The sequence below is a fragment of the Cyphomyrmex costatus genome, unplaced genomic scaffold (assembly GCF_001594065.2).
Source record: "Cyphomyrmex costatus isolate MS0001 unplaced genomic scaffold, Ccosl1.0 scaffold273, whole genome shotgun sequence".
Classification (NCBI taxonomy): Eukaryota; Metazoa; Arthropoda; class Insecta; order Hymenoptera; family Formicidae; genus Cyphomyrmex; species Cyphomyrmex costatus.
Window position 1 is genome coordinate 1,197,078 of NW_017276833.1, and position 24,528 is coordinate 1,221,605.

Consider the following 24,528-nt stretch of genomic DNA (forward strand, 5'->3'; position numbering starts at 1 on the left):
ATATAGATATTTTTTAATATTTTATATCACTTTATATTATAGCACTTTCGTGCGGTTTTTTCCCACTCGTTACATAAAATTTCTTATTGCACACGTACGAAAGTGTTTTCTCTTCGGATATGATTGCCGAACTCGCCTTCGGCTCGTGTATGTAATTGAATCATTAATTTATTATTTTTTTTAATTGCAAAAGTATACTGGCAATTATACGTCATAAAAAAGAATATATAAAATGAACACGAAAAATGAGAAAATTTAAAATTAGGGAAATAGTAAAAGGGTATTGTATAGGCTACTTTTTTCAAAATGTGTTTTGGAACGCTCATCGTACACGAGCGTCACCGAATAATCTTTTCTCAATACTCATTTAACATTCCCATAATGGAAAAGTCACATGTAGGAGGTGGGTTATACAATATTTGTGTTCTTATTCATATTATTTTTCCATCGCGTCTCGTTTTTTTGTAAAACAAATTGTACGATCTGCAATTTTGTTTTGATCAAATTGATCGCGAGTCGCGAGATCTAACTGCGAGATGTTTTCAAGCGTGCCGCGCTCAATGGCGGATTCATCGTTTCGCTGATAGGCTCCCGGATGATGTAACCCGGATGTTTCGCCATGTTTCCTCGCAACGATCGCGTGAGGCATACAATTTTTCCGTGTTACTTTGCAAAATTTGATAAATCCTGCGACCGATCGTTGAACCATGCGAAGGAAATCCTCGACTGACGGCAGGAATTTTCGAAAAATTGCCACATAACGCGACGGCGCGAATCCGCGGGGCCCCGCGCGACAGCGCTTACGCGCCTGTCCGTTGGACGGCGCGGCGCGCCGCCATTGGGGGACTACTTCGCGTCGAGTAGGTAGAGTGCGCGTATGCGCGTTGCCGTCCTCGGACAGTGTAGAGAAAATGAAGTCCACGGTGGTTCTCGCGGCGCTAGAAGCCGTAAGCCCGATGCTCCCGTCGTCGTCCGTGAGTGAATAGAAGATCGATCGGATCGGCCGGGATGGAGGGCAGCGCGTCCAGGATCGAGTCCGGAATTGCACCAGGTAACGCGAGTTCGGCGCGACGGCGAAGCGAGTACGACGCGACGGAGCGTGTGCCGTGCTGTCCGCGCCGTTACGTTCCGCCGTCACACTAAAGGCGCCCTGCGCATCTTCTTTTTTCCAGAGCTGTACTTCCTGATCGTCAAGTTTCTCGAGACGGGCATCTGCCCGGAGGCCGCGACGGTAAGTGAACGGATACCTCGGGCCGCGTCCCACGGTCCGGGTAACCAGCCGTAAGATCGCGTCTCACGCTACCACTCAAACGCGCTTTGTTTCAGGTACTGAAGCGGGAATTGGAGCGTGCCGAGGTAAGCCGTACGGCGGGCCCCGATACTGTATACATCGCGACTCGCGGGACCACATGGCTCGCACGTGGTTTCTGCTTGTCAAAACATTAGAATCTCAAGGTCACTGACCTTGGTCGATCGCGGGGGTATCGCGGCCGTTCGCGGTGCGGCGATCGGCAACCCCGGCCGATCGAGCTCGCCGATCGATCGGCATTGATTTTTCTCCCCCTCCCTCCTCTTGTCCCTTGTATGGATTTTAGATCATCCCTCTGTTCGCAGGTACTGCCGCCGCGTATCGACTGGGAGGGCAACGTGCACAGTCAGTCGTTCGAGGAGTTGGTGAGTATGGCATTATTCGTTGTCGCGTGACATGGCGAGGCGTCGGCACGGGCGAGACGAGCGTGAGAGCGACCCGGAGTCGCCGTGCGACGCGAGCTCCTCGGCCCGCGTCGCAAGGTGGTTCGATGAAATAATGCGCCAAGCGCGCACGGAGTACCTCCGTCGCGGGGGAGGGTTGCTCTACCCCCTTTTGATCCCACCGCTTTCGCAGTGATTCCTCTCGTGTCGCTCTCGTTCCCTCTCTCTCGCGCTCGTGCCGTAACCGTTCATCACGGTTCCCCCGCCACAGCCACTCGTCGGCCAATCGCCGCGCATTTCCGGCCATTTCGCGTGAGCTGATCAATGAATATAGACGCCTGCTGTTTGCTACGGAATACAGTCTCGTGTGTGACGAGTGATACGCGCCGATTGGTCGGAGCGCCTGTGCGCGAGTACCAATTGGCCCGACGATGGGAACTACTTGATCGTTCGAATTTTCCGCGCGATGTTATCGAAGTCGGGCAATCCTGATTGATTTTGCTGATAATTGGAGAATATTAATTTTCGATTTGGTGCGATACTATTTTCTTTTAATTACATGTAATTATTTTTGATTAAACAACAAGGTGATAAAACGGCTCAAATGATTATAGGTGAATTAAACAAAGGGCTACAAACCAATTGAGTTATTTCAATGATACGAATTGAGCTTTTGGTTTATTTGATTCTTGATTAATTCTTGAGTTTTTTTACATCTGGTATAAAGGATTCAAAATCATATCATGCTTAAATAGGTTTTGGAATTATTAAGGTTATGACTGGTATTCACAGTGCGTTCTTATTTTAAGATCGTCTGAAATAATATTTTAAAATGTTAATATTGCTCTATGATTGTCTTATAATATTTCAAAATTATACTTAAGGCGATTTTTTCTGCGAATATTCTATAATTTTTAAACATCTTGAAATAAGCATAAATATACATCATTAATTCTGTTGGTCTATTTGATACAAAATGTAATTTATTTTTTCTTATTTTATTATATAAAAATTCTTTTCTGATATTTAAATTCTTCTTTTTGTGAAAATTTTTTTTATCTTTCATTAGAGTTTTTCTCATCTATGTGTCGTTTGGTGGGCTTCTGGAAGGTGACCGCCTCCCGAGAGTATTATTTTTTTTTTATTTATTATTATTTTTTTTATTATTGTTTTATTATTATTTATTATTATTATTAATTATTTAATCCAATCAATATATGATTGTCTAATAAATTTGAATAAATCAACATTTTTGTTAAATAAACATTTTTGACGTAATATTTGACACACACATACACACACATTGTAATTATTTGCCAAATTTCTTTATGTCCAATATTTGTGGATTATTTTATAGCGACTAATTAGTAGCAATCTTTTTAGGAGAAGAAATATCCTCATATTGGGTCGAATTACTTGTTGCAAATATGTGCCAGAATAGGACCAGTGTTGGAAAAAGAAGTGCCACCATGCATTCGTGGAGTGGTATCGCTTCTAGGAGCGGGCAGGCAATCTTTGCTGCGTACCTACGAAGGTATAAAATTGCAAAAAACTTAATATCATTTGCATTTAATAAAATTGATATTTTCTCGAGTAATAAACGTTCACCTCTGGCAGATATATGTATACTTACATGTGATATTTGTAAAATTCTGTTTCTGCAGATTTTGCGCATTATACATACAGCATTTTCGATTATTCCGGAAGATTCGGTGGAAAACCTTTTCTGGAATTAGCTGGTAGCTTGTCAGTGCCTAACATAGGTAAGAGAACTTGAGAGAGTCGTACAGTTGTTTCGTTTCTCATTCTTGAACGGTAGTCTTTTACTTTCTATGTAAAAAGTCGGTATATAATTTTGTCGCGTGTATCTTTTTGCCCAATAGTACGTGTACTTCAGGGACGTGAGAATTCTGGCCCTTTGAGTCGGACGCAAGCCATACCGACAAAATTCTACAGCAAAATGAAGTTGTATCGGCATACATTGGGCCATTTATCTGCGGTGTACTGTGTATTGTTTGATCGTACTGGTACATACATTATAACAGGAGCGGATGATTTACTCGTCAAAGTTTGGAGCTGTATCGATGGACGTTTGCTCGCCACTTTCCGTGGTGCGTCTGCAGAAATTATGGACATTGCAGTGAATTTTGATAATACTTTATTAGCAGCGGGAAGTTTAGATCGAATAATACGAGTCTGGTGTTTCCAATCAATGTCACCTGTGAGTACACCACAGCATATGGATATGCATATATGATAGAATTACATTTTGTATGTATACGAAAATCATGTTTTACTTATAAATTATATTATTCTCAAGGTGGCAGTTTTAACTGGACATTCAGGCATGATTACGTCCATCAATTTTTGTCCAATAGTGTGTAATGACGTTTATTATTTAGTTTCTACCAGTACTGACGGTTCCGTAGCTTTTTGGTCTCATACAAAGAAATCGAACGAGAGAGCAGTATTTCAGTAAGTTTAATTTATCAGTCAGATAATTGCTTATATATACATATAATAAAAAAGGTTAAGCATATGCCACGCGCTAGATTTTGTTAACGTAAATTATATATTATATATTTATATCGATTCAATTACATATAGATACAAACGTTTCGGCCATAAATTTGGCCAATATAAAATTATAATAGTTAAAGTTAATATAAATTAAAAGACATCATTTGCACAAGTTATCGTCGAAATTTAAAATTTTGCTACATTTCACATTGGTTTGTCATTAGTTGAAACGCTTCATATTTCTTGTTTGAATTAAAATTGTATTACGTAATAATAATCCTAAATTTAATGTGTTTCGCACTTCTTGTCTGTATTATATAATTTCCAAACTAAATAATTAACTTTATAGTTAAACAAGATGAAACTGTTATAAAAGAATAAACTGTTAGAACATATAATTTCTAACAAAACGTGTGCGTGCGTGCGTTTATAATAGTTGTACATAAAACGATCACACATCGCGTTTTTAATTGTTACAGCGCAAAGCCCATTCAATACCACGAGAAAATGAGGCCCGGTCAAGCACAAATGATTTGTGCCTCTTTTAGTCCTGGAGGCGCATTTATGGCAGCTGGTTCCGCAGATCATAATGTAAGAGTTTATGCAATGTTAGGGGACGAAGGACCACGCAGAGTTCTCGAAATTGAGGCGCATTCCGACACAGTCGATAGTATTCAATGGGCTCATAGCGACTTAAAATTCATTTCTGGTTCTAAAGATGGTACTGCAAACGTATGGCATTTCGAGCAACAGCAATGGATACATAAGCAGTTGCTCATGACAACAAAACTTCCTGGGTGTGCATTTTTATTTTATCTTATTCTTGATAAATATTTCATTTTAAAGCATTTTATACATTTAGTGGTGTTAATAAAAAATACTTTATTTTCTCCCTTTTTTTTATACAGAGAACCAGAAATGGAAGATGATACGAATAAAAAGGCGAAAGTAACCATGGTTTGTTGGGACGTGAGCGATGAATTTGTTATAACGGCAGTGAACGATTATACGTTGAAGGTATGGGGTGCAAAATCAGGTGAACTAATGAAGGTTTTACGAGGACACAAAGACGAGGTTTTCGTACTGGAATCGCATCCAATAGATCCTCGAATGATTCTCAGTGCTGGTCACGACGGACAACTTATTATTTGGGATGTATTAAATACGGAACCGATGGTGTGTTTCCAAAATTTTGTCGAAGGGCAAGGAAATTGTGCAGTTTTTGATGCCAAATGGTCTCCTGATGGCACAAAACTTGCCGCGACAGATTCTAATGGACATCTTTTGATGTATGGATTTGGATGCGGAGTAGAGAAGTTAAAAATCGTAAGTTTCCATTTATATTATTATATTATTTTATCTTGTATTATAGCGTTTCCAAATTACTTTAATTTTTTAAATTTTTAGGTACCAAAAGAATTATTTTTCCATACGGATTATCGACCTTTGATAAGAGATGGAAATAATTATGTCCTCGATGAGCAAACACAAACGGCGCCGCATTTAATGCCACCACCATTTTTAGTTGACGTTGATGGAAATCCATATCCACCAGCGTTGCAGCGACTAGTACCAGGAAGAGAAAATTGCCGAGGCGAGCAATTGGTACCAAATATTGCAGTTGGTGCAGGCGGTAAGATGACATTCACAAGATAATGTAACACAATACTATATTCTTAAAAAGTTCTAATAATTGAATAGTTTTCAGTAACAAGAAAAATATATTTTTTCTAATTATTTTTCTCTTTATATTCGGCATTTTTCTTAAATAAGTTAGAATGGCAAATTTCTTTTAAATAGGTATGCAAGAAGTTATAGAAGGTCTACCAGAACAAGAGCCAAGATCGAATATTGATAGATTGATTGAGGCTCTTGCTCAGAGACAAAATATCAATGCGGATGGAGAAGCCGCCGGTGTTGGCGATGATAGGGAGAATGTCGCAGAACAACCAATCCGTCAAATAGCAAGTCCTCGTGGTAGTAGAGCTGGTTTGAGGAGAGAGGGCAATGTTGAAGGTGTTCGGCAAAGCAGTGGTAATTGGCAAAGGGATAACACTACTCCATGGAATAAGCCTATGCTCGCACGTCCCATGAATCCAGCTGTAAAAGAGACTCAGTCAAAAATGATGTAAATATTAAACGGATTTTTGAAAATAATAAAAATGAATAACATTAAAATGGCAACAAATTTCATAAGAAACTACTTTAAATGAAAATAAGTAATGAAAAGGCTCAACATGTATAAAACAATATAAATAAGAAAATTTGGAAGTTTTATATGTATATAGTTTGTTTTTTTAAATTATACGTACGTTAAACATATTTGGCTCTTTGCCCTTTTTCTTATTTATATTACTTTAAATGAATCCATTAATTTTTTATTTATAATACAGACATTAGTATACTGAATATAATACCAGTATTAATGTTAAAGAAGAACGTGTTTGATTTCTAAATTAATTAAATAAAAATATTTTGTATGTTATTTGTTAAGTCAAGCAATGGCTGATATGGAGTTGGATAGTTGGCGGCGGGAAATGCGACGGCGACCACAGCCTACCTCGAGCACTGCCACCGATCAAGGCAATATAGGAAATAAACTTATAAACCGCAAACGTAATAGAACTGCCAGGCATGGTTATAGAACTAGAGCAACGCGCGATGAAGAAGAAGACGATGAATATGAGGTATCTCACAGTAGCCTCATTTGACTGATAAATATTTATCGTGTTTGCTATGTTGTAACGACGAATAGAAGATTCTACGAATTTGATTTGGCTAAGCTTTAGTTGTGATACTTTGCGTTTTTTTTTTTTTTTACAGAATCTTGATAACGCTGGCACGTCAGCGAGTTCCGTCAGTAGCAATAGCAACGATTCCACTGCTCATGAGGAGGATATGTGCTCCGATAGCACTACAGAATCCAGTACTGAATATTCTGATTGGATTGCGGATCACGGACTGAGTTTGGAACCTCCCAAACGCAGTAAGCGGAAACCTGTGAAAAAGCGGTCTGTTACACCCCCAAGTGAAACGGACAGACGACGCAGTAGGCGTCCTAAGAAAAAAGTATTGTTATTGGATGTCGCGATTCTTACGTTATTTTAATTTGGCATTTTCTAAATACTATTGTCTTTATGCAGCAGGGAATACTAATAGCTAATGGTATTCGTGATGTTCCTGAAATTTATCGACCTTCAGAATGGCTTACCGAAGTAATACCGAGGAAAGCTCCTTATTATCCGCAGATGGGCGACGAAATAGTATATTTCAGACAAGGTCATAAATTCTATTTAGATGCAATTAGGAATAAAAAGATTTATGAGCTTAGTCCGCGGTGCGAGCCATGGACCAAGATAAATATTAGAGTATGTTTACTTTATTCTAGGGGTTAAGGTTTTTAATTATATAGAATCGGAACATTTTCTGTTGAAATCTTTAACACTGGAGAAATATATGTAAAAATATATGCTAATAAAAAATTTTATATTCCAGGCACAAGAGTTTGTAAAAGTAGTGGGTATCAAGTATGAAATACGACCGCCTCGTTTATGCTGTTTGAAATTAGCACTGATGGATGAGGACGGTCGACTTACTGGACAGAATTTTACTATCAAGTACCATGATATGGCCGATGTGTTAGATTTCCTAGTATTGCGTCAAACCTTCGATTTGGCATTGGCGCGAAGCTGGTCTGAAGGAGATAAATTTCGTTGTATGATCGACGATGGTTGGTGGATGGGACAGATTGTCGGATTGGAGCCATTAGATCAAGAGTTTCCGACATCGCACTTTATGTGCTTTCGCGTTAGATGGGACAATGGGGAATATGAACGAATGAGTCCTTGGGATCTTGAGCCTGTTGACGAAGATAGTAAGTTCGTTTAATTCGAGATCATCACAGTTTAATTTTAAATTAAAAGAGTGAATAAAATAATTGTAAAAGATAACTTTGATATGATGTATATTTCAACCGAGACACTACCGTGTCTCCCGATATGACTTTCTGCTAAAATTTAAACTTAAACTCTCTAATTATGCTGTATGCACTAATTGTTCGTTTAGGAATTCCCATAGAAATCGGTGGCGCCGTTCCCGTCTTACCGGAAGAGAGACAAGCGATATTATATCAACCCCACACGGAAGAATGGCCCATGGGTGACAGAGAAGCGACATGTCGTCGAATTATACGAGGCTTGGATCAAGTAATGAGTCTTGCAATTGCAGAACCATTCGTGGTTCCAGTGGATCTTAGTCTTTATCCAACTTATGCTTATATTGTTGAATATCCAATCGATTTGTCGACTATAAAGGCTCGTTTTGAGAATCATTTCTACAGAAGAGTTACGTCTGCACAATTTGATGTTAGATACTTAGCTACGAATGCTGAACAATTTAATGAACCGCACAGTCATATAGTGAAAAAGGCGAGAATAGTCACTGATTTGTGTTTGCGAATAATAAAGTAAGATACAATTTTGTTGTACAAAAATTGCATTTATAGAACCTGTGTGTATACTTGTATGTTATTTAAATAACGCTTTTTACTTAGGGAAACTACTGATGTGGATGTTCCGGCAGTGTACCATCAGTTGAATGATACATACCACTCCTCCGAATCAGAGGAGATAGACGTAACTGATAGACCTTCAACCAGCAAAAGAAGATCTAAGAGAAAATGTTCACTTTCGCAGGAGATTTCAAAAGACTGGAAGTTGGCGTGTCGCCAATTGTTGGAGACTCTGTGGCAGTGCGAAGATTCAATACCTTTTAGGTATGTCGAGGAAATTTAAGTTTTTAAAGTATTATTTTTTGTATCTTAAAGAATAAATGTGATTGACACTGATTATTTCTTAGGGAACCGGTAGACAGACTAGAACATCCAGAATATCATCAAATAATAGATACACCGATGGATTTGCGTACCGTCAAAGAAGATTTATTAGGCGGCAATTATGAAGCGCCAGCGGAATTTGCGAAGGATATGAGGTTGATATTTACAAATAGTAGGAATTTTAATACCAACAAACGTTCGAGGGTAAGTTGATGTAATTATTACCTGCTTTGCCCGTAATTCCGCATTTCCTTGAACATTGGACTTTATTCAGATATATTCGATGACAATAAGACTTTCGGCCATGTTTGAGGAGCATATGCGTAGGATACTTTCAAATTGGAAATCAGCACATAAATCTGAAAAGTGTAATAAGAAAGCAAAGCCAAAAGGGAAGAAGAAGCAAAAAAAGAAGAAAAAGAAGGTCAATTTAAGTAATGGAACAGGTAAATGTTTATTATCTACTTGTTACTGTAAATATATTATTTGTGTAAACATAATGCAATAAAATACACATTTTTTATTGTGCAGGACCTTCCAAATCAAAATCTACTCCTCTTAGCGACGAAGACGATGTAGACAGTGAAGATTACGACGACGAGTCGGGTAAAGAGCAGAAAAAGAAAAATTTTGACGTATCTGCACCTGGTACGCGCGTGTACCTTCTTTTCCAAATTATCACTTTTATACATATACGATAGAAATAATTTGTTAGAGATTTTGAGAATATTAAAAAAAATTTTTTAAAGGATTTTTTGAATATTCTTTAACGTTTTCAATAAAAAAATTATTTTGTGATTTCTGAATTTAAAAATACATTATATTTTGATAGAATTACAATAAAAAAAAGAACAATATGTTAATTAGCTTATTCTAACTGTATTCATGTTGTATTAAACCATAAACTCTAGCAAATTCTTCACAATGCCCTACATGGTCCATAATTTTCCAATTAAGTAATCGACATATTGAGATTTTATTAATACTATTACATCTTTATAATTTTCATCACCTGAGAGTTTTTTTGTAATTAAATTACTAATCTTAATTTCATTTTACTTTCCAGGACCATCGCGAATGACAAATGGTCACACGAAACGGTCTAATTCTGGGCCGTCCCGGCCAAGGCTGAAACTGCGAATTTGCCGGTCGACTGTGACAAAAAAGCTGAAGGATAGTGATAGTGACATTAGTGAATCTGAAGCAACAACGGACACTGATAGCAGTAATAGTGCTCCTGTCCGAAGAACTAGAGCAAGAACAGCGTTACAAAGTGTTAGTGCCGATACCGATTCTGGAGACAATTACACGCCTGGTGGTCGCAGTAAGCAGGTTCGTAAAAATCGCGGTAAAAATATTAAGAACGGTAAACAGTTCAAATCTAAAGTGAAATCGAACGTTGTCGTGAATAATGATGATGACGACGACGACGACGATGATGACGAGGAATACATTACGGAGAGCAAGATAATCGAGAACAACGAAGAGGAACTTGCGCCGGAATTTTCAGAAGAGGAGAGTGAAGAGGAAAAGATCATCAAAAGAGACACTAGATCGCGAAAGTTAGTGTCTGAGAATGTGCAGAATGTCCAAAAATATACTGCTAATAATGGGAAGGACGATAATAGCGACAGCGAGAGCGAAGGAGATGACAATGACGAAGAAGAACAGGAGGAACCAGAAGAGGAAGAAGAGGAGGAAGAAGAAGAAGAAGAAGAAGAACAACAACAGCATCAATTACAACATAAAATTAATAAACAAGACTCGGAGGACAGTGATTATTCTGACAAAAAATTCAGATCGTCGCGCTCGAGCCGTCGAAAGTCGCGCAGTTTTATAGATTTGGAGAACACGAGGCAACATTACGGCAGCAGCAGACGATCCTCGGCTCGGAAGCGTCCTTGTTACAATGAAGATAGCGATGACAGTACCACATTGCCGATAAGAAACCGGCGCAAGATCAAGCGCCGCTCCTACGCCGAGGATAGCGATGAGAGTATGCCAGAACCTGGCATCAGTATAAGTAGTCGAGGTCGTATACGTAAAATGACACCGCGCGCCCGCGCTTACCTCTTAGAATCGCCCTAACGGGCATGTCTAGGTAAAAATTACTTTGAAGAATTAATAAAGATTCTAAAGACTGTAGTATGTACTGCATATTGAAGAAAAAATTATCAACGCTCGAAGAAACTGTTCAACGATGAAGTTTTCAGTCAGTCTCCTGTTGAGGTTATTTCGACGCTTGTTTCGTCGACGCTATTCTTCATAACATGTGAAATTGCGATACAACATGAATCTCCAAGAGACATAGTCTTCGGAAATAACGCAGTGGAAAATGCAGCGAGATACTTTATTTGTATTTTTTTTCTCCTGCGCTCTTGATTAAGACGTTTACTTGTATAAAAGATTACAATTGTAGAGCAAACCGTATTTGGAGCTTCTGCTAAGTACTTCTATTTTTATGAAATAGCTTGATTGATAAAGAAAGTATTCTTCTTTCCTTTTGTATTTACGTGTTGATTTGAACAATGCATTGGCTCCATGGTACAAACAGAAACAGTGTGAACAAATATATGATATTTTGATTATTCTATACCATTTTATTTGCAGGTTCAACCGAATTTAATAACGATAAGCAAATCTATATAAAGTTCCACTTATTCTAAAAAAAGATTATATCGAAAATTCTATATATAATCGTGTTGTTGTACAGGTATAATGATTATCTTGTTAATCATCTTGAAAGTGTAGAAACAGTACAGTCTTCGCGAAAAGATGTAAATCTATGTTTATATGATTGCTTCCATTAATTTCAAAAGTTTAGTTGACAAATGAAATTTTAGTGCTATGACTATAAAAAAAAAGTAGTGTTATTTTATAAAACAGTTTTTAGTCTCATTAAAGCAGTAAAGGTTGAACAATGCACTTATGAAATTTATTAAGCTATCGTTTCAATGATTCTTTGTATTAAATTTTCATTGTAATAGTTATTCATTGAAAATTGGGCACAAGTTGGAACTCTTTATTTTCTCACTGCAGTGATATTGAATTAGAAAAAATTTTCGAATAAATTCATGAATAAATTAAATAGCTATTAATCTTGTAGCTACAAATTTTTATAATTAAAAATAGCTATAAATAGCTATATAACTGCTTATTCCGTTATTTTCTTTGGAAGTATAAAAACATCCATTCAAAAAGAAAAACCTATACAACACAAGCAATTTCTTTTAATGTCGTAATTTAAAAGAGCTGCAATGAGACAATTGAGAGTCTATACAATTTTCTAAACATGTTCTATTGTAAGAACATGCGTCAGTATTTATTTTATCTGCGAAAAATTTCCCCCAAAAAAATCGTAATGTAATATAATTAAATGTGAATTTTTGCATTGCCCGAGAAAAACAAATCTATGTACTTTGTTATACACAATGGTTACCTCCTTAGACAGCGGACTTGTAATTTGCGTTTTTAAGTTATATTAAATATCGTGACATGTGCGATAGCGACAACGGTTTGTTGTTAGCATACGAAGAGAAATGATTTTATTTCCTTAAATGTGATGAACAATATTTGGGAGTACAACAAGGTATCTTTATTATTTTCTTCTCTTCTTTTTTTCCTTTTTCTTCCTCCTTTTCTTTTTGCGAATCCTGCCAGCATTATTTTTGCTTCTCATTTAAGTTTACGCACATTACGTGTAGAAAAGTGAGTCCGCGTGCGTGTAAATATACATATTGTATCCATTTGAATAATTTTTATCTCTTAATATTGATGTTGCATAAGATGAATTGTGTATATTATGATCTGTAATTTTCGCGTGAAATAACGATTTTTTACATAGAATTTGTACATCTGTTACGGATTTAAGAAAGAAGCAATTTTAGAATTTTTCACGAAGGCAGATAGTGATGTTTTTCAGGTTTATATGACGCGAATTTGAATGGATCACGCATTACACGTAGTTGTATAAATGATTATACAAAAGACAGTTGTGCCGTCAGCAGCTAACATCGTTTATCAGGACACATGCACAAACATCAGAAGTCTTGTCTGTCTCGAGCCATTGTGATATTAGTTTAAGAATATTAAATATATGATAATGTAAATTATCAACAATTAGGATTATAATGGATATTTTTTTAATGACCTACATAAGAGTCATATCACATATGTAGATTCAATAATGCATCTAGCCTTGGATTAATATTAATTTAATAATATTAACTTTGGTTAGCTCTATTAATAATACAATAACTGATACACTTCACGTGATAAATATCCAGGAATATAATTTCATGTATATATACTCCGTCAAAGATGCAGAACGTATAAAGGACTTAATACGAATTATGTTTTATGTACAGTTTGACACTTATTATGTTGTGAAATCTGCGTGCTCTGTTATATATATAATACGATTTTTTGAAACCCACCGCCACCAATAAAAATATTACATTATTTTATATATGTCTACTTGTGAATTATTTATGCCATTAATCTTGAAAATTTCATAAGAGGCGTTAGTCTTTTTTTATGCCTAAATTCTAAGCATAATCATAAGGCTCGTAATACTTGTAAGAACTTACAAATGTTTATAACTTGATGCGATATCTTTACAGATTACTTCTTACTAACAGTAAGATTTTTGAGAAATCGTTAGATATTAACGAATGATCGAACATCTTACGACGTGTACGCATAAAATTATAAAACATCTGTCATAAGTTTTTATGTCTTACGAGGGCAAATTACTCGCCTTACGATTCTGCTTAGAATTGTTCCATTAATTTTGAAAATTTTAAAACTCCATACGTTTCTCTCTCATTTCTCTCTCCAAATTTATTTCTTTTAACTTGCTGTCAAAATTAATGGCTTATTTATATTAAAACTTAAAATACAATATTATTTGCATTTCATATTTCGCGAATTCTATAAATCAAGTTCAAAAATTTTAATTGCACGTTTATGAGATAAATTTATAGATTTGTTATAAAAAATTAAGGTAAACATTTACCAAAATTAATAAGGGGAAGATTAACTGAAAACTAGAAGATTAATTAATTATAAGCTAGGTTCTAGACAAGTATACAATTTACAGATGTAAGACTTTATTTTTAAGAGTTAATTATAATAAGTTATATTTATATATAATAAAGGTATTTACAAACATTAAGGAATGTTATTTTGTGGAAATTAAAAAAGATTTCTCGGTTTTTGCATATTCATAATGTACGAAATATTTTATTTTAATATTTCGCCTATCTATTACATAAATTGGCAATACGAATATTGTATGAAGAGATGCTTACATGCAAAATGGTCTATAATTTCGATAATAATTTTACAAAATGGCAGCCATATTTTCGTGATTATGTAGTGAGTGTAATATTAGGATATAATGGATAAGAGCGATTTTTCCAGTCACATACATCTTGGTTTTTGCAATTTCGAACGTTCCCATTATCCATACAATGCTATATCTATCTATTTTCTGCTAGCATATGTATTTAATTTAATATAAGAACAAAAACAATGTCTCAATACTGCAGAACATGTTTGTCCTATGAACGAAATGTTTTTATTTCGAAAAATTGCGCTTTAATGTTCTCGCGAAAGATAACTAGAAGATTGCACATCTCAATATGTGTATAACATCTTTAAACTGTATTTTCGAAAGCCTAAGAGTTAATATTATTTAGGCAGGCTTTAAATCACTCAACAAAAATAAAACCATTTCAAAATGTATATTTTTCCATTATTATATACAGAGTGAGGCATTTAAAACAGATCACTTGAATAACTCGCTTGTTTTTAACAATAGAAGGAAAAGTATCAAACAAAAGTTGCTTGGTTTCGAGGAGCACATAATGTGATGTGACGATAACGTGACGATTAGCGTTACACCAACAAGCAGCGAAGGCACGAAATTATTCGAAGAGTACCTTAAAACAATTTATTTTCCATTACATTCAATTATTTTGCATTATTGACCTTGCGTAACTTTAAATGATCTTCAATTATAGGTCACTGTATTCGTTTTAAAATGTTCTATCAGAATGTATAATAAATAAAAAACATTCCATTTAAAAAAATAGATTCGACCTCTTTGCCTATCCTTTACGCCTCCACCTACAAAACAATTATTGACATCACATTATGTGCCCCTTAAAATCAAGCAACTTTTGTTTAACATTTTTCCTTCTACTGTTAAAAAATAGACGAGTTATTCAGGTGATTCGTTTTAAATGCCTCATCCTTGTATAAAGATCTGAATTGCGCCGTAAGATATTGAAGATCTATTTGGATATTTCAGGCTCAAAAGAAAAGTTTTCCAAGAGAAGAAGCTTGGCTCATTGGACACCTTCAATGTAGTCAACTTGTTATTCCACACTTGGGTCCATTCACGCACAATCACAATACTTGATTGATTTTATCCCAAGGAATGCCATAATCGATGTAATCTATAAAGAGGTACTCAAGCGGAAACTGAATACTGTTCTTTAAGCCTATGGAATTCAATTTCCTTCTGCAAGTATTCCTTGACGAAAGGATGCTCTAAATGGGAATCTTTCAACTGACTTAAATAACGATTCGCCACTTCTGCTGGTTTACCCATATGCTGCGAGAGCACAATCATATTGATTAATGTATCTGGATTATTACTATCTTTGTCGAGAGCTTCTTGCAAAGCCATTTCTGCTTCTTCATACTTTGCTTGTCCGATGAAGCAAGTAGCTTGACCATTGAGCAACATACCCGTACTGGAATGCTTGTCGATCATTTCCTAAAATAGTTTACAATTGAATAAATTAGATAATTCTCTAGATAAAGTACACACAACAATCTAAATATAAAATATTCGCGTTATACGTTCCAAGGAATCAACATTTTGTCTTCTCTCACCTGAAAGATGTAATAAGCATCTTGCAGTTTGTCACCACCACTGCTAATGTTAATCCATGCCTGAGCAAGCTGAGTCAAAGTATCATCGTCATCCTTTTCTTGCATCACTTTGAGTTGCTTGCGAGCCAGATCCAAACGATCCATCTTGAGATATATTTGTAACATTAGCGCCATGCACTCCAGATTGTCAGAGGCGCATATTATTTTGTGTGCAGCATCTAGATTTTTCTCATGATAGTAAATGGTCGCAGCCACGATCAGCAGAATATGGTTATCATAATTTACATTCTTGGTTTCCTTATCCAATTCGACCACTATAGCCTCTCGACGATGTGGATTCGCGAAATAGTCGGCTAGAGTCTTCAATGGCTGTAATATCTGTGGGGACGAAGTGTCGATCTCATCTAGCACTACACGGAACTTTCTCTGCGCTATATACGCACGATAAAGAAAGACATTACATTCCATAGCCACTTCTGGAACCGATGTCTGTAAAAAGTGATAAACTTATGTTTGTATAATTGTGAAACAATCTAGACAATATACATCGTCTAAAAAAACTCTTTATGATGTATTTCAGATATCTTTTAGACATGCATGTCTTCATAATTTCTTTATGATGTCTTTTAAACAAACTAAATCCGGTATGAAAGATATATTATAGAATTATCAGACTTTTCTTTCATATATATAAATTCATATTTGGAGCCAAATTGTGAAAAGACTCGCTTAAAGATAGTACTTGTCCGAATATGTATCTGGAATTTTAATATTTTGACAGCGGCATTACCGTCCAAGTTTTATTTGAATATTAATATAATAATAAAATAGAATGCAACATGAAAGGTTGTATAACATATATCATTTCGAATTTGGAAAAGTATTAGAGAAACGTCAATGAGACGAAGGAGCATTTGTTGGAATGGTGATGATAGTCACTCACGTTTGGGAATTCAAACGGAGCATGCAGCGCGTTTGCAAGATGTCACAGTTGAGATAAGTTTACCTTGATCTTCTGTGCCTCGTTGATGCATTGCTGGTAATTGCCAATGTAGAAATTATTTCTCACGTTGAACAGATCGTTGAAGTCCTGCTGACGTGCCATCTTGTCGCTCATTGTCGCCTCATGAGTTTCGATACAGGCTATGTTCCAACATGTGAACTGACACGAACTGCTAAGAATAAAGAAGCTTATGAATCTAGCATCACACTATACACGACATTCGACATTCGACATGCGACGTCCAATATTCAATAATAGCTGATAGTTTGTTTTCTAGAGATTCTAGACTTGGCCTCAGTTGCCAGTTTGGCATTTGTCGTTGGTCGATAAAGTAGTTCCATTTGTCGATGGTCGATAAAGTAGTTCAATTTGACCTACTTTATCGACCAACGACAAATGCCAAACTGGCAACTGAGGCCAAGCTGGCCAAAAGTATAACAATACTGAACTGTTGTTAAAAGTTACAGAAATAGGCCTACTGGACATGTCGATCCTGATACATCCATCATGGATGAAGGTAGGAATATCTTTCCTTTAACATTTCACTCATTTGCTACAACATAACTAAAAAATTATAATTTTTGCGTTGCTCTCGCAGAAGATCAAAAACATAAAGAAAATAAACAATATATTAAAAGAATATACATAAGCTTGTTTATCATTAAGAAAATCATAATCAAAACAAAACAATCGTATGCTTTGTCTAATTTTTCCATGTCTTTTTGGGCATTGATACCATTCTCTTGTTTAATACTTCTTTAATAAAAAAAACATTTCTGAAATCAGTCTCTTGGTATAGTGAGATTTTATATCCATGATTTGAGCGTTTTATTCCATCAAAGGAATGATCAAATTGAGTGCAATGTTTAGATAAAACCGAACATTTTGAAGGACCTCCTCTAATATTATATTTATGTTCCTTTATTCTCGTGATCAACTTTCTCTTTGTTTGGCCTACATACGACGAGTTACAATTGTTACAATTAATTTTATAAACGACATTGTTCTTTTGTGTAGTATCAGTAATATCCTTACGAACTTTAATAATTCTATTTAGTTTATTAATACTCCTAATTCTTATAGTAAAAACTTCTTTGTTTAAATTAGATGTCACATTGTCTGTAATTTTTGGAATATATGGTAGAATAAAAAGTTTTTTGTTCGGAAGATCTCAATACAGTTTTTGGTTTAAAGATATTATACGACTTTGTCTTAAGATATTATCTTTGTTATAGGTAAATTTAAAGTTGGAGGTGGTTTTAATATGACTTTAATATTTTTTTTCTGTAGAAGAAACATTTTGGTGGAATCATTTAGAGGAGAATACATTTCCATCCCATTCCATGATTCATGCTGAAAATGAAACAGATACGCAACTGAGTGGTGGTAATTCAAGGATTAATTCTAGTCAAGATTCTACGGCATGGTGGAAAAATTTGGACTCTTCTAATAAAGCAACTACTTCAACAAGGCGTAGCGCAGGTATAAATAGAAAGAGGCAGAATATTTAATTTATTCTTTTTACTATAACTGAACTTCTTGTATGTTTATCTCTTCTTTTTTTTCTAATTGAAGAGAAAAAGAAAAAAGGTGAATTGTGCGAGAAGTTTAGCTAAAAAGAATAAATCTTTTAATTCTCTGTTTGTGCAATCTTTTTTGACACAAATGAAATTTTACTTTCCAATTTCTCCCAAATAAAACAGGATAAAGTTTGGTTATTTCTTCTAAAGTATCTTACTAAAAAACTGTTTGATAATATAAAGTAGAGATGTGTGTTAGAAAATAATCTTTAATTTTTTCACAATTTTTAAAAGCCTAGAATAGTAAAAAAAAAACTTGGAGGAAGTAAAAATATGATTGCAGACACAGTTTTACATCATGAATATTGTAGTACAACATTGTGTTATAAGTTATACTATATTTTTTTAGCGATTGTTAAAAATAATATATTGCAAACTTCGACATCTGAGTCAGAGAAAGAGCTCATTTCAAGAAAGAGGAAAATTCATTTAAAAGCAAATAGTAAGAAGAGTATTAACAATGCCTTCGAAAATGCTTTGAATGATACCGAGGTAACTGTTCCATTAAAATTCCGGATGAAGCAAGTCGACCATGAATCACATAGCGATTCAGACAGCAAATCTTCACAAGAAAAGTCACAGGAAAATGAAGAGGATAGTAATTTGAACTCAACTGAGAAGATTTTCAAATCAAAATCAAGTACTTTTAGACCAAGAAGAGGTGGAAGTATGGAAGATCAAAACGCCTTTCAGGATATACTAACGAAAGATGTTTTAAGTAGCAGCACGGTGGAAAAAACAATCGTGTTTGAAAAGGAATCCTCGAAGCGTTCGATGGATCAAAATATTAATGTGAGTAAAGATCATATTGACGATCATAGGAAACCAATAGAAGTGCCTCAAACAAAGCCGTTAGAAAATATTGAAACTGATGATTCCTTAACTTTACATGTTGAGGAGGAAGTACCTGAGACTAATGCTGACAGTAATCAAAGTAGCAATGGAAGCATCGTTGTTCATCGCCAACGTTTAAAACTTAAATCTCGCTTTAAACAGAAGGCGCGGAAAAGCATAGAAAAAAATGCCTTTGCAGATGCTCTAGCTGACAGTAACTCAAATTTAATGTTAACATCTAATTCAAATAAGGAAAACAATAATGATAAATCTTCAATGTCAAGATCATCGCTCAGCCCTTTAAAAAGATTAGTCAATTTAAAGACAGCTAAGGTCAACATCAATGTTATGCCTGAAAGTTCACCAGTTCGTAAAAGTCCAAGATTATCTTTGAATATATCTAAAGAGCAGCAATCAAACTTATCGGTGCAAGCTAAAAATAATACTAAAACTAGTTCTAGCAGCTCATCTTCGGATAGTGATGAATCTCATGGACCGAAGAGGTCCATATTTTTTAAATCAAAATCAAAAATATTAGGGAAGTTCCGTAAGCGTTCAACTAATCCGTTCGAAGAAATTTCTAATATCAGTGATAGAAGAAGTAATGTTTCCATAAAAAGTAATCGCGCTTCTTTTAAGCGAGAATCTGCAATAAGAATTAACCAGGAACGTGGATATTTAGCAATAGAGAAAGACTCACAATCAGTAAAAGATAAAACTATGAATGAGGAAAATTCTTTACAATTATCCAAATCAAGCTCTAGTAAAAAAGATGATTTGACTCATAACAGTTCAAGAAATCAATCTGAAACACTGAAGTCTATGAATAAAACTATAGAAGTCTCTAAGCGGTCTATGAACTTGATAGCTGATAGTGAAGTAGATAATAATGTCGAAACATCAGAAACAAGTAAAGATGGTCCGTTGCACATAATAACGACAGAAGAAATACATTCTAAAGATAACACAAATACAGGAACACAGAAAAGCACTAGTCTGTCCACTGAAATGGAAATGACTGATGGTGAAGATGCAGAATCTGCGAAACAAACAAATGAACAAAATTCTTTGACAAAGCCTGGAACCAGTAAAACAGTAAATCAGCAGAGTGTGCAAAGTCCAAGTAGGACCAACATTAAGAACAACAGAGAAATTGCACATAGACAAAAAAGTTTGGACAAGTCTCAAAACCATGACAGTATACCGACTAAATCGTCAAGTAAAGATATTTCTTCCAATAAGCAAACTCCATCTAAATCAGTGAGAAAAATACATGATTTTTTCAAAGTAAAAGAAACTGCGATGGAACAACTAAGCGGACGCGCGCAAAAGTCGCTAGTCTTGAATGAGAAAATGAAGAATCTTAAAATAGAATTAGAGAAAATAAAGAGTCGCAAGACGATCGCGATGAAAATGAACCCAACAGATGAGAAACAATCTGCAGTAAAACCGAAAAGAGTGAAATTAATTACGCCTAAACGAGATACAAAGAAGAAGCTCAAGAATTCTACGACAGTAGTAGATAAGGCATTTCTAGTAAATGGAAAGGTATATAGACCACCGAGACTTCCTCGTCCGAAACATTGGGTCACAGATCGTCTTTACAAATTTCTGTGGAAACGCATGGAGCCGAAGTACAAATTAAGCACAAGAGTAAAGTCTGAGAAATTTGTGCAGGAATTAGTTAAGATAGTAGCTACTATTGAGCGTTGTAAGAATTACGAAGATTATAAAACCGAACTGGAGGCTGTGATGAAGGAAATGGCTCGTTTGGAAATTATCGTTAATCGTATGGACTTTTATCATTTCTGTCAGGATTTTTTACCGTATGAGTTTCGTGTTAAAGCCATACCTATGCTATTGCCCGGCAATAAAATTAATATTCCCTACAATCCAGAAAATGTGTACATTCCTTTACTTGATACGAATGAACAATCGCTGGAAATATAATTACAATACGATATAGAATATATATTAGTTTTTGTGTATGTCAAATGTACATACACGAATATTAATCTGTATAAAAATTAATATAATTTTATATTAGATTATAAAACCGAACTGGAGGCTGTGATGAAGGAAATGGCTCGTTTGGAAATTATCGTTAATCGTATGGACTTTTATCATTTCTGTCAGGATTTTTTACCGTATGAGTTTCGTGTTAAAGCCATACCTATGCTATTGCCCGGCAATAAAATTAATATTCCCTACAATCCAAAACATGTTGTACATTCCTTTACTTGATACGAATGAGCAATCGCTGGACATATAATTATAATATGATATACAATATACTAGTTATTTTTTAGTTATAGCGTTATTGCGATTTTATGTACGTCAAATGTACATACATGAATATTAATCTGTATAAAATATTAATATTATTTTATATTAATTAGCACATATATGATAATAATATATTTTTGATAAATACAAGTAAATGGGAATGTGTAAAAGGTATTGATGTTGTATAATTTAAAAAGTTTATGTAAATTGAAATTATTTTGATATTGTTCAATAAAAAAAAATGTCTGCAACTTGTATTCTGTTGATCGATTTTTGATATAATTTATTTTGGCAAATATTTTAGAACTAAAACCGTCTTATATCAGTTAATTATTAATTTAATTTGGCCATAATTAAATTTAAATTTAATTTATTTATAATCTCTTACTCAGTTGTAACGTAAATGAAATTTAAAAGTTAACTTAAGATTTTAAAAAATGGCATAAATTAATTTTATTCCATTCTTTTTTCTATCGATTCTCTTGACGAATAACATTTTATGCCATTTTTAGAATTTAATTTTGATTTTATGTATTATACATAATATAATGTATAAGTTAAATGTTATAATGTATAAGTTTTGAAAATGACCCGATCGGTGTCGAGACGTATGTGCGAATTCTTACTTGCGAATTTTACTCTGTTTGTTTAATGTATATTGCGATTTTGAATTAATTACATTTATATATCTTTTTTAAAAAATTATTGGCTCTTTTCTCTTATTTTTAATCAGTTTGTTTAATGTATAAGTGTATGCATAATTTAGATACATAGTAATGCATGTATGTACATGCATATAAATATGATAGAAACAAGAGTTATAAGAATTGTTTGCTAAATATTAATAATTTAACATACACATAAATGAGAAGGCTTTATATGTATAAAACAATATAAATATAAGAAGGGCGAAGAGCCTAGAAATTTCCATATAATAATACATTTAATCGAACAATTAAAAAAATATTTAAATATACAGACGTTTCGACTCCGATCGAGTCATTTTCAATGTTACAATTGTTAAATTTAAATGAAAAACTACAATTAATATAAAATATTCTTCTTTCAGCTGCATAATTCGATATAAATATTGAAAAGTGTTGATCTCTTAATCATAATCTGATCCTAATAAAATGTATAGAAAAGAATTAGCGATATTCTAAACTTTAAAATATGAATATAAAAGTTTTATTACCTTGTCAAAAATAAAATAAGTAGTAAAAAGTCCATGATTAAATTTCTTTTGAGTCATGTTAGTATAAAATATAATTAAAATTTAAGAAAGATAATTTGCAGCTACCAATAACGAACTTATCTGTATGATAATAATTGAAATAATGTCGTTGGATTAGAAAGTTAAAGGAGGAAAAGAGGAAAATAACAAGGAAAGACAAATTTAAGAGGATAGGGAATGTATTATATTGGTGTACATACATATTTGGGTAATAACTGTCATTTTGTCTGTTTATACCATGAGTCTGTTTTTTAATATGAACCATCTCAGATATTAATCTTTTTTTGTAAGAACCCAGTAAACATTAATATCTTGTAGAAATCTGAAAGATATCTCTTTAAAGATATCTTCAAGACATTTCTAGAAGATATATAAAAGATGTCTAAAAAGATTTTATTAAAGATATCATTTTATAACTACTAAAAGATATCTATAGACGTCTTAAAGATTTCTTAAAAGATGTCTTTAAAATATTTATAATAGATATATTTTAAGGATATCTAAATGATCTCTTTTGAAAGATATCTATATTAGATATGTGTCTAGTAGATATCTTTTAGAATAATTTTCTTGCATCTTTCAGCAATTAATGTCAAGAAAAGAAACACCATTGCAACAAGGCAAATCGGTATTTTCCCAATCGGGTAATACAAGTAATACTGCTAATATTGTGACAGTGACGGCAGCTAATCCGACTTCACCTCCGTCACCGACATTTCAAGGTACCAATGTTAGACGATCATCGCGACTTTTCAGCCATAATTCCGTAAAGGTACAATTTTTTGTTTAATTTCTTTTACTTCTGAACTAGGCATTACAAAATTACGCTTTTGAGGCTTTCACGGATATTTTCTTCAATTATACCAGAAGGTTTGCGGATTATCGCCGTGTCTTTCTTCATTATTAATGCCAACGTTTCGTGAACCATACCGTTCACTTCATCAGGGCGAGGGTTGCACTGATACTGAGCCGTTACCCTCGTCCCTCCAAATATCGTACCCTCCATCGATTTGTTACATGTTTGCGTCTGTATATTTTTTTACGATTGCTTGATTATTTTTTCTATCTTTTCATGCGCTCTCATTCATCTTTTTCGCATACCTCGTCCTTTTTCGTGAAGTCGCTTTAAATCAAATGTGATTCAGAGACGAGAATTCGTAAAGAGTTTGGCTTTAATCAAGCTTGATTATGATAAAGAATGAAAGAGAAGAATCGATTTAATTCGCGATGAAATATTAAAGATTTACGGTTGAGTAGAGGACTATAATCACGTTGCGATAAACTGAATGATTATAACCGTAAGCATGTCGTATATAGTTAGGTAATACGATTAATTGTTCGTGAATAAGGAAAAAGAGTCTTGTGTAAATGTAAATTATTATTACTGTGTACTTACCGCTATTATTACTATTAGTGCCAGGGAATGGAAAGTTACTTTTTAAAAATAACTAGTTACAGTTACTCGTTACCGAGTAAAAAATGTAACTAGTTACAGTTACAGTTATCGCTTTTTAAAAGTAACTCGTTACAGTTACCGTTACTTGAAAAATAACTTTTCGTTACTTTTCCGTTACTTTTTTAAAATCAATTTAAAAATGTACTTTTGCATTTTTTTTTATATGTAATACTGACAAATATA

The 24,528-nt window shown here is 34.3% G+C and overlaps 3 protein-coding genes across 4 annotated transcripts; 2 read left to right on the forward strand and 1 right to left on the reverse strand.

The window, feature by feature from the left end:
* Positions 1-991: 991 nt before the first annotated feature.
* On the forward strand, positions 992-11,555 carry BRWD3 (bromodomain and WD repeat-containing protein). Of its 2 annotated transcripts, none has more exons than XM_018540973.1 (22): positions 992-1,051; positions 1,173-1,231; positions 1,327-1,356; positions 1,615-1,674; positions 3,076-3,226; positions 3,357-3,455; positions 3,576-3,913; positions 4,013-4,167; positions 4,692-5,009; positions 5,121-5,538; positions 5,620-5,845; positions 6,013-6,340; positions 6,707-6,899; positions 7,036-7,281; positions 7,356-7,580; positions 7,708-8,086; positions 8,278-8,677; positions 8,765-8,986; positions 9,070-9,250; positions 9,321-9,492; positions 9,578-9,694; positions 10,113-11,555. In XM_018540973.1, exons 1-22 carry the CDS (start codon positions 1,009-1,011, stop codon positions 11,132-11,134), a joined length of 5,382 nt encoding a protein of 1,793 aa, XP_018396475.1. In that variant the 5' UTR covers positions 992-1,008; the 3' UTR covers positions 11,135-11,555. The 2 variants fall into 2 exon arrangements, with proteins under 2 accessions (XP_018396475.1, XP_018396476.1); XM_018540974.1 differs by having other exon boundaries at positions 9,578-9,652.
* A 3,304-nt stretch (positions 11,556-14,859) lies between these two features.
* Positions 14,860-17,235, reverse strand: epsilonCOP (coatomer subunit epsilon). Its single transcript, XM_018540909.1, has 3 exons — positions 16,959-17,235; positions 15,953-16,441; positions 14,860-15,833 (listed from the first exon to the last, which is right to left on the reverse strand). The coding sequence occupies exons 1-3, from the start codon at positions 17,067-17,069 to the stop codon at positions 15,525-15,527; spliced, it is 909 nt and encodes a 302-aa protein (XP_018396411.1). The 5' UTR covers positions 17,070-17,235; the 3' UTR covers positions 14,860-15,524.
* Positions 17,236-17,446: 211 nt separating this feature from the next.
* LOC108774709 (hybrid signal transduction histidine kinase M) lies at positions 17,447-21,319 on the forward strand. Its single transcript, XM_018540870.1, has 3 exons — positions 17,447-17,472; positions 18,246-18,437; positions 18,885-21,319. The coding sequence occupies exons 1-3, from the start codon at positions 17,463-17,465 to the stop codon at positions 21,317-21,319; spliced, it is 2,637 nt and encodes an 878-aa protein (XP_018396372.1). The 5' UTR covers positions 17,447-17,462.
* Positions 21,320-24,528: the final 3,209 nt, after the last annotated feature.